The sequence below is a fragment of the Tarenaya hassleriana genome, unplaced genomic scaffold (assembly GCF_000463585.1).
Source record: "Tarenaya hassleriana unplaced genomic scaffold, ASM46358v1 Cleome99, whole genome shotgun sequence".
NCBI classification, from domain to species: Eukaryota; Viridiplantae; Streptophyta; class Magnoliopsida; order Brassicales; family Cleomaceae; genus Tarenaya; species Tarenaya hassleriana.
Window position 1 is genome coordinate 219,196 of NW_010972326.1, and position 11,122 is coordinate 230,317.

Here is an 11,122-nt window from a genome sequence, read left to right on the forward strand (position 1 = left end):
AACAAAGGGAACAGTCTTTATCGTTTGTTCTATGAATGTGCTGTGTTTAGTCACTATTGGAAATCCAGGCAAAATAGGAAAAAATTTAATGAAATTAGAGGAAATGAAATTAAAGAAAAAAAAAACAAAGTTCACATGAAAATGCTAAAAAGAAAATTAAATACGAAGCGAACCAAGACCGTTGAGTGACGTTAGTCCCTTCATTAATTCCTCTCATCTGCCTCTTTCTTCTTCGTCCTTATATCCCTCTCTTCGTTTTCTCCATTCCCACAAATAATCAAAAAGAAGAAGAAATATTTTGTATAAAAAAAAAGCGAGAGAGAGGAAATACATTTGAGAAGATGCCTCCAACTTTGCCAGAGTTTTCTAGTTCCGTGAAGCTCAAGTATGTGAAATTAGGTTACCAATGCCTAGTCAATCACTTCCTGAGCCTTCTCCTCATTCCGATCATGGCCGCCATTGTTGTCGAACTCCTTCGTATGGGTCCTGAACAGATCCTCAGTCTCTGGAACTCTCTTCACTTCGACCTTGTCCAAACCCTCTGTTCGGTTTTCCTCGTCATCTTCATCTCCACCGTCTACTTCATGTCCAAGCCTCGGACCGTTTACCTTGTCGACTACTCTTGCTACAAACCACCCCTCACGTGCCGTGTCCCCTTCGCCACGTTCATGGAACACTCGAGATTGATTCTGAAGGACAATCCCAAGAGCGTTGAGTTCCAGATGAGGATTCTTGAACGGTCGGGGCTGGGAGAAGAGACGTGTTTGCCGCCGGCGATACATTATATCCCTCCGACGATGGAAGCTGCAAGAGGCGAAGCCCAGATGGTGGTTTTCAGCGCCATGGATGATCTCTTCAAGAAAACTGGCTTGAACCCTAGAGACGTCGACATCCTTATAGTGAACTGCTCTTTGTTTTCTCCGACACCATCTCTGTCGGCTATGGTGATCAACAAGTACAAGTTGAGGAGTAACATCAAAAGTTTCAATCTTTCCGGGATGGGTTGCAGCGCCGGTTTGATATCCGTAGATTTAGCTCGAGATTTGCTCCAAGTTCATCCGAATTCCAACGCCGTGATCGTTAGCACAGAGATCTTAACCCCGAATTACTACAAAGGCAACGACCGGGCGATGCTTCTCCCGAACTGTCTCTTCCGGATGGGCGCCGCCGCCATTCTCCTCTCTAACCGCCGCACTGACAGGTGGAGAGCAAAGTACAGGCTCTGTCACGTGGTCCGCACGCACCGGGGAGCGGACGACAAGTCTTACTGCTGCGTGTATGAGAAAGAGGACAAGGACGGGAAAGTGGGTATCAACTTGTCAAAAGACCTCATGGCCATTGCCGGTGAAGCCTTGAAGTCTAACATCACCACTCTAGGTATATATTTATTCAATCGGTTTCCTTGGAATTTACAATCAATTTAAATAGTAGGAGTGGGTGAAAAAATGGGTCAGGCTTTGTTTATTTTGGGTACAAGATTTGTTTCGGTTCAATTGGATAACCAAGTTTCTCACAGAACTAAAGGAGTTTGATTTGGTTTAATTCGGTTTTGTTTAACTCAATTGCGTCTATATGTCGTGTTAATACCAATACTAAAAATTGAATTAAGTTCATCTCGGGTCCAAATTATCACAACTCGTATTAGAATGAATCTGAAATAAATTTGATTTAGATATGATCTCATTTAATAGGAGAACAAAAAATTCTCACAACATTAAGGTTTGGTTTAATTTGATTTGGTTCAGTTTGGTTCCATATTAATACCAATAAAAAAAATAAATCATGTTAAAACCAATCTAAGTTAATCTAAGTTCAGTTGAAATCCAAATTATAACAGTTTAGAATGAAGTAAAATAACACCGAATTTGATTTAGACATGATCCAATTTAGAAAGGATAACCAAGTATCTCATAAAATCAAAGGATCAAAGGTGTTGAGTTCAGTTTAGTTTGGTCTGATTGAGTTCAGTTTGATTTAGTTCGGATTTGATTTGGTTGGACTAATGTGGACAGGTCCTCTGGTTCTGCCGGCATCGGAGCAGATCCTTTTCCTTTTATCCCTAATCGGTCGGAAAATATTCAATCCGAAATGGAAACCTTACATTCCGGACTTCAGGCTTGCCTTCGAGCACTTCTGCATCCATGCCGGAGGCAGAGCCGTCATCGACGAGCTTCAAAAGAATCTTCAGCTCTCTTCGGAACACGTCGAGGCCTCAAGAATGACACTTCACCGATTCGGAAACACTTCTTCCTCTTCCCTTTGGTACGAACTCAGCTATATCGAGGCTAAGGGTCGGATGAGACACGGCGATCGCGTTTGGCAAATCGCGTTTGGTAGCGGTTTCAAGTGTAATTCTGTGGTCTGGAAATGTAACCGTACGATCAAAGGGCTTACGGATGGTCCGTGGACAGACTGCATCGACCGTTACCCCGTCTATATCCCTGAAATTGTCAAGCTCTGAAAGAATAATCTCAACGGTTTGATCCGGTTTAGATTTAACTGTATTCGGTTTATTTACTTGGGATCTGAAATTCCGGTAAGAGACCGGTATTTGAAATCCTCGCGCAGCAGTAATAATTTGGATGTATCAATAATACACTTTTTACACCTTTTTTTTTTTTTTTAATTTTTTAATCGGGGATATTCGATCTGCCATTTCATGTACTTAATACGAACAAAACATAATTTTACTCTGTGTCGGATTTGGAAAACAAATGTTTCGTACTATGTAACTATTTTTAGTAATCCCACTGTTCATATGTACGAAAGTGTAAAAGAATAAAAAGGTGAATGGTGTAAGGTTAGAAAAAATAGATGCATGTGAGCGATGACTCTATAGGGTTGGCACACAATAATGAGGGGTTACTTAATTTTACGAATTTTTTTCTATATAGGTATCAAGCAAATTTAATGTTGGTAAGAGACCATTCATGTGGTCCGTTCATTAACATTTTGTATCAATATTTTTTTCTCTGCTAATTTTACTAAAACCAACCCATCTCTTGGTCCTCATAATTTGCTGCCCCATATATAGCTAACTTTTGCAATTGTTTTTTTTTAATATCATCGTTTAGCCCCAAAAATCTAATTCTCTAATCCCGATGGTCCAATCCATTAACGATTAAACACGTATCGGATTATAGCGTAATCGAGTTTTGGAATTACGACGGTAAGACGTTCAAGGTACTCTATAATCTTGTTGTCCCGTCTGGTGAGAGAGGCATATTTCCTCTCTCCGAACCCCTTCTCGTTTGATACACTAAGAGTCCCACTCACGATCTTAAATGAGCAGCCTCGAGATTTATCCCCCTTTGTATCTTTTTTTTTATGTTGTATATTCTTTAATCACTCCTATTTTTCACCCCATTCCTTTGAGATATCACTCTTTAGTCAAGGACATCAGGTACATACGACAAACACAAATTTTCACAGAGGAGTCGATCGACCGTCCGCTCATCACGCTGAATAATCGTTCGCAATTTTCATTGCGATCGATCGTTCGCTTCTAGCACAAATGGTCGTTTATCAGGTAAGTCTTTCGATCGATCGGGGCCATCATAATCGGTCAATCGTCGTTAATGTCAATGGCTTCCACGAGAACCCTACAAACGAGCGTTCGACCTCTATTTTTTTCCTTCTTCGTCTTCTCCGCCGCAACATCGTCTCCTCCACTCCCTCCTACCTTTGCCTTCGTCGTCAGCCACCTCCCAACCCCTCCTCTCCACCGGACCAAATCAGCTCGCTTCCGCACCTCGATACTTCTCATCACCGCCCAATCATCGGAAAAGCAAAACCCCCGAATTAATCTCTCATTCTTTCCTTCTATTTTGCCGGAAAAAGTTAGACTATCCTCTCTATATTGTGATTTCGTTGCCATTAGCTATACAGAGGCACGATTGATCGATTGTCTTATAATTCCAATCACAAAATTCGAATCGACGATCGGTCGTTTGTCCATCTTGGTGATCGGTCGTTTGTTTTAACGATCGATCATTCGCCTTATGCTACGATCGATCGTTTGTTCTTCTGAACGAACGATCGTTCGCCCCTATACACGATCGGTCATTTGAAGACATTATTTTTATAGACTGCGATTGACAGTTCGTGGATTACCACGATCGATCGATGCTAATAGGACTTCGTGTTTTTGAGTGATTATAGATGGTTCCCCCTCCACCAAAGCGTGTCCACAAGACACCTGGGACTGGTGGAGCTACCATTTCCTGAGGCATGATTGCACCTCGCATTGTAGGTCGTATCAAACTAACGGAACTCAAACCACATAACGAGAAAATTAATGCATTAATAAATCAATGAATCAATATAAAGTGTAAATGTCATATCACGGATTATCCTAAATCTTCACAACCAACACAACGTGACCCGTGTAATGTATGTTACCCATTACGAATTAATAGTATACAATACTTAATCCTACAGAGATTCTCCAAATGACATTAATTTCCCAACAAACATAGTAAACATATCAAAATACATACTCAACCCGTAAGATTTATAATAAATATCAGTATTTGGGTCGTAACTTATCTATTTGCAAGTTTCTATATGATTTCATAGTGATTTTGTCGACTTTTGCATCGATTTTGTACAATATTGAGGAGAGGTAAAATTAATTAGAGGAGAGAAACTAAAATGGAGGAGAGAGAAATGGGTTTTGGTAAAGAGGAGAGAGAAACATAAAATAAATAATAAAAATATATATTTAATTAATTAAAATGAAAAAGGTAAATTAAGAAATACATATCTAACAGAGTATATTTAAAGGAGATTTTTTTTAAGAGGAGGGTACCCTCCCAAGCAGTGGCGGACCTAGAATTTTTTTCGTTGGGGCAATAGTAATATGTTAATAATTTTATTTTTAGAAAAGATATTGAAAATATGGGGAGAGAAATTTACAAAACATAAATGACATTAAAAACTAAAGGAAAAAAAGAGATTGTTTTGATACTAAAAATGGTGGGGCCACATCTAAATTACAACGGGGGCACACTAAAATTTTTTAAAAGTTACTAAGTAATATTGTATTTTCAATTTTGAGTATAGGGACATTGGACCCCATTCCTTAATTAAGTATGGGGCATTGGACCCCACTCCTTACTAAGTAATATTGTATTTTCAATTTTGTGTATGGGGGCATTGGACCCAAAGTGCAAATAGCAATTAAGGGACAATTTTGATAATACCCTAATTAATTAAAATCGAAAAGATAAATTAGAAAATATATATTTAAGAGGATATAATTGGAAGAAGGAAGAAAATATCCAAAATATCCTCATTTTATTAAAACTCTTTGTCAACATAGCTTTCTCTAGATGTGATCATTTGACCAAAATGACAATATAGACATATGGTGATCACATTTTAAATTTATATTGATTTCACCAAATTATTAGTATGATATGTAATATATTACTATGGTGAATGAGTGTGATCACTATAAATTTAACGTTATAATCAATGTAATCATATAATCATTATGATCATATGGTCTCATATTGAAGAAGGTATGTACAAAAATAGTTTTAGTAAAATGAGAGTATGCTTTGAAGCGTTAACAACATTTGAAGGGTATTTTTGATAATGACCCAATTTAATACAATAATTTTAGGTATTTTTTTAAAGGAAAAAGAAATTTCCCTTTCTTTTTTTTCCACAAATCCTTTGCTTTTCACGTCCTTTTTCGTAAGCTACCATATATATACACACATTTATATAATATATATTTTCAAGTCTACATGCTATCCAAATTTATAAAATTTTATAATAGAAAGTTTATAAATCTTATTGTATTCTAAGTCAATCAAACTTTATTTTAAATTTCATTTTTTTAAATAAAATATACTTCAAGATTTCTTCAAAATCTCTTTATAAATGAGTTATATGAATTGTTCAATTATAAATTCAACAAGTTTATTTAGAAAAAAATATATTTACATTGTTTAATATGACATTTATTATTATAATGTGAGTACATGTTGAAATATAGAAAGCTAAATTTAGAATTATAAGAATATATATATTGACTGTATGTCAAAAATAATTTAAATACTTTATAACTCAAAATGTTAAACAATGATCGACAATGAGTACACTTAGAACAAACGATAAATATAATGTCTATACAATGATATTTGAAAAATTAACATATAAATACCTAAACTTTTATAAAAATCTTACACAAATACCTAAATTATAAAATTCTCGTATAAATGCCTAAACTTTTCAAAACTCCTATATAAATACCTAAACTTTTGATTTTTTTCCAAATAAACCATTTTTCGTTAACGGCGTTTAACGTATAAAAAACCCCCGAAAAAACAGTAATGATTCAGCTTAAAAAATCCTAGTAAACATCCATGTCATGATCTAAGATAGATGAACCGGTTTAATTGAATAACAAAATAATAATCGACCCAAACCGGTTTGATAATAAAATAAACAACCCTAAAATATTCATCTTGTTCGTCGTTTGTTTATCTCCTAGGCTTTTCCTTGTCCTTCTAAATTTCTAATCCTCCTCATGAGAGATTTTTGATAAAAATTTCAACTCTACGCACATAGAATTTTCTTTTTTATACAAATTTATTTGGGATTCTTGGCTAAGTGTGACAAAAAGATGACATGTTTTGCAAAGTGTGACAAAAATGTTGCGACCTTTGCAAAGTATACCTTTTTTTATTTTTCTAAAATGCCCCTGAAACGGGTGCGTCACGTCGAGAACAAAATAGAACCGCCATTTTGTTTCTCTCTCCAAAACTCATTTTTTAAAACACAAAGAACAGTTAGGGTGAAGACAATTTTAGGGCGAAACACAAGAATCCAGGCGACACACGAATCCCGACGACACTCAAAACAAAGATTATACATTCCATAACAGGTATGTTATTCGTTTATTTTAACGTGTTTGAGGTTATTACGATTCGTGTCCCGCAAAGTATGGTTGTACGTGTTTGAGGTTATGTCGCCTTTTCGAGAGAGGTTGTGGTTTGGTTGTACGTGAATGGATTTCCCGTAAAGTATGCGTGCTGAAGATTTTAATATTGGTTACCGTAACGTATGGCTCCCGTTCTCCACTGTAGTATCCGGACAAGTATACTACATTCCCTGTGTTGTGGTGAAGTATCCGGTTGCTTAGACGTTGCTTAATGTCCGGATACATTTGGTGATCTTATAAGAGTGGTAAGGGTTTATCCCCGGACGCATATAGTCCAGGTATATACCCGGACGGCCGGCCGTTCATATTATCCGGAATGTTAAATATATGTCCTGCAGATTGCTTTTGTATTTCCGGTTATTCCATCCGGACGGTTATTCATATACATATTATCCGGATATCTTCATACATGTCCAGGATATTGCTTTGTATCTGATGACATATAAATATTGTCATATTTTCACATTGGATGTCTAGCTCATTTCACGATATTTTGCATATTTATAGATATCCCTTGTACATTTTATTTCGACTTCGATGTTTTTAATATTTTGCAGGAAAATTGAAGCTTTGGACGAAAATGAGGCAATTTCCGAGAAAAAAGACATGACCCGGAACCAACCCGAAAATATTCTGAGTACCAAAGAGTCAAAGAGGAAATGCTTGTCCGATGTTGATATTACGAGTCCCATAACTTCTGCAATACCGATCCATATCATGCGTACTATACAGCATTGGAAAGCCTTTTTCAATAGCTACGCACGGACACAAAGATCACTCTAATCAGATATTGCATTAGAAAGTTATGGTGAAAATACTATGAGCATATGTTCTGACGACGAACTGTGCACGAGTGTGCTATTACGAGCTACATAACTTTCTCCATACAGGTCCAAATGATGTATGCAATACATCATTGGAAAGATATTTGCAATAGCTACACGTGGACACCAAGATCACTTCAATCCGACATTGGAGCCGAAAGTTATGAGGAAAACAATATGACTATGTCATTTGGTGGCGACAAGAAAACAACTTTTCCTCAAAACACGGAGCTCGGGAATTATGGAGGAAAATGAGGAGGAAAATGGGGAAATGTCTTTCTTCTTTTCTTGGCTATAAAAGGGGCACGAAGGGGAGGCTTAGAGGATCATCCAACACATTAGAGAGTGAGTTTGAAGAGTGAATTGAGAGCTTCTTGAGAGAGATCCAAGGAGGAGTCAAGAGAAGAAGAAGAAGAGGAGGAGGAAGAAGAAGAGTCCTGCAACTATCACTAAGCATTCTCTTCCCTCTCTTTTAATTCTTGTCATGAACTTCTATTTGGATGTTGTTTGTATGTTTCCCATGATGTGTGAGTAGATTTATCATTGTAGGTTAGGGATTAAGGTTGCGTAAGGATCATGTGAACATAACCTATATTTGAAACTATGGGTTTTATAATTTGGGTTGAATGAATGAATCTTAATGCTATGAATCTTGTTGGCCACTTGATTTGTTGAACCTAGAATTTAGTTTGCATAGAGATATGGAACTAAGTTTGGAACTCTTTCATTTGAATAGATGAACATTGCATTGAGAAATGAATGAACATCTAGGAATCATGATGGTGGATTTAATGCTCTTAAGAGTTTCAATCTATTTAGAATCGAGAGATCGGTAGTTGAACTTTTAGGAAGTGAGGTGAGACTCGAGAGAGTAATCCTCTATAACAAGAACTTGAATTTCCCGAATCATAACTCTAGTTACGAAGATATATCCGTAGAAGCGATCCTTACATAACCCGTAATTCCCGACACCTACGATGTTTTATAGAATTGTGCTAAGTCTTTGCTTGTATTTGCTTTAATTCGTGTTTACTTTCAGTTATAATCATCACCATCATCATTATCGTCTCCGACCGAAACCAAGTAATAATCGTAATTGTTGTCGTTAAACCACACGTGTCCTTGTGTTCGACCCTAGGTACTACAATTGATCCGTACACTTGCGGTGATTGTATTTAGGAATTAAAACAAGATTAGATCACATCCTAGATCGACATCAAGTTTTTGGCGCCGTTGCCGGGGACACAACGGTTTTAGCGATACGATTAGGAAACTACTTAGTTTGGGTCATTTTTTTTTCTTTGGTTTGATTTGGTTCTCATCTTTTTCCCGTTGTCGCTCTCTTTGATTTGAAGATTCTTTGGTGTATGACAAGGAGTTCTGGGTCGCAAAACCTAGTTCCCTTGGATCCCGAAATAGAGAGAACCATAAGACAAAACTTGAGACAACACCGAGAAGAGATGGGAGATCACGACGTTGTACCCGCACCGGGAAATGCGCACATAAATGAAGAAACCTTCGCGCAATACAACGCCCCACGACATACTGAGCTCTTATCCGGCATTCGGATGCCGGAGGTGGACATGACGAGATTTGAGCTCACCCCCGCCACAATCCAAATGTTGAACGCCATGGCCTTCCGGGGTAGGCCAAATGAGGATCCTAACGCACATCTCACTCGGTTCAAGATGATGTGTCGTTCCATTAAAAGAGCTGATCAAATAACCGAGGACGCAATCCGCTTAATCGCCTTTCCATGGACGTTGATAGACGCTGCACTATTTGCCGAAATGCTGAAAAAACTCGAGATCACAATGCCCTTCACAGAAGCTATCCTACAAATGCCGTCTTATACTAAGTTTCTCAAGGACATTCTCACGAAGAAGAGAGTCGTGGAGAAAGAGACGGTATCACTCAACATCGAATGCAGTGCGTTGATTCAACATGAATTACCACCCAAGAGAGCTGACCTAGGTAGCTTCTCGATACCCTGTAAATTGGGTAATGTTTCGATTGACCGGGCATTGTGTGATCTAGGAGCAAGTGTTAGCCTACTCCCACTATCCATTTTCAAGAAGTTGAATGTGGGAGAGTTGAAGCCTACAAGGATGGCGCTCCAACTTGCTGACCGATCGGTGAAATATCCCGCTGGGATATTAGAAGACGTACCACTTAAGGTGGGAAACTTCTACGTACCGGTCGACTTCGTGGTGTTAGACATGGACGAGGACTCGAGAGTACCGATCATCCTTGGTCGTCCATTCCTTAACACCGCAGACGCAGTCATCCATGTAAGGGCTGGAAGGCTAACGATGAAGATTGGTGATGAGACAGTGGAGTTCACGCTTGATCAAAACCTCAAGCAACCATCTGTCATGGAGTCTTCGTACTTCATTGACATGATCGAAGTTTTGACAGAGGAGGTATTTGGTCAATTGCAAGATCGCGATCCCCTGAAGATGATGCTCCTAAACCCTGAGAAAACCGACAAGGAACACATATGGACCTTTAGCCGAATCCTGGATGCACCCGACGTACCCCCGATGGATCTAGCAAGGTCCCCGATTCAGACTATTCTGTCCTCTGAGGCTGACACCAATCTTGAGATCGCTGCCACTAACCGAGCCCAAGAATCCAAAAAGACTCCAGTAATCACATCTTCTCCACTTAGTCCCGACTGGAGTCTAGAAGATGCACCCAAAGTGGAACTGAAGCCCTTACCACAAGGGCTTAGGTACGAATTTCTCAGTCCAGACTGAACTTACCCTGTGATTGTCAATTCTTCCTTGGATGATTCTCAAGTGCAGGAGCTGCTAGACACACTCCGGAGATACAAGAAGGTCATAGGGTACACAATCGCGGACATCAAGGGAATCAACCCTTCCCTTTGCATGCACAGGATCCATCTGGAGGATGAGTCCAAAACCTCTATTGAGCATCAACGACGTCTCAATCCGATGCTGCAAGAAGTGGTGAAGAAAGAGATAATGAAGCTTCTTGACGCAGGTATCATTTTTCCTATCTCTGATAGCCATTGGGTGAGTCCTGTACAGGTCGTTCCGAAGAAGGGAGGAATGACGGTGGTCACCAACGAAAAGAACGAGCTTATTCCGACGAGAACGGTGACCGGTTGGTGCATGTGTATTGACTATCGCAAATTGAACGCCAACACGAGGAAGGACCATTTTCCACTGCCATTCATCGACCATATGCTAGAACGTCTTGCCTTACACTCGTATTTCTGCTTTCTCGACGGGTACTCAGGTTTTTTCCAGATCCCCATTCATCCTAATGATCAGGAGAAAACTACATTTACTTGCCCGTACGGAACTTATGCCTATCG

The 11,122-nt window shown here is 38.8% G+C and overlaps 1 protein-coding gene across 1 annotated transcript; it reads left to right on the plus strand.

Moving 5' to 3' along the window:
* Positions 1–243: 243 nt before the first annotated feature.
* On the plus strand, positions 244–2,671 carry LOC104804872 (3-ketoacyl-CoA synthase 6-like). Its single transcript, XM_010529235.1, has 2 exons — positions 244–1,377; positions 2,013–2,671. Exons 1-2 carry the CDS (start codon positions 342–344, stop codon positions 2,459–2,461), a joined length of 1,485 nt encoding a protein of 494 aa, XP_010527537.1. The 5' UTR covers positions 244–341; the 3' UTR covers positions 2,462–2,671.
* The last annotated feature ends 8,451 nt before the right edge of the window (positions 2,672–11,122 follow it).

Bases quoted from the DNA above. Each gene is read 5' to 3' on its own strand.
- LOC104804872 (XM_010529235.1), top strand. From the start codon at position 342: ATGCCTCCAACTTTGCCAGAGTTTTCTAGTTCCGTGAAGCTCAAGTAT. The intron at 1,378-2,012 runs GTATATATTTAT...TAATGTGGACAG, and splicing joins GTCTAACATCACCACTCTAG to GTCCTCTGGTTCTGCCGGCA.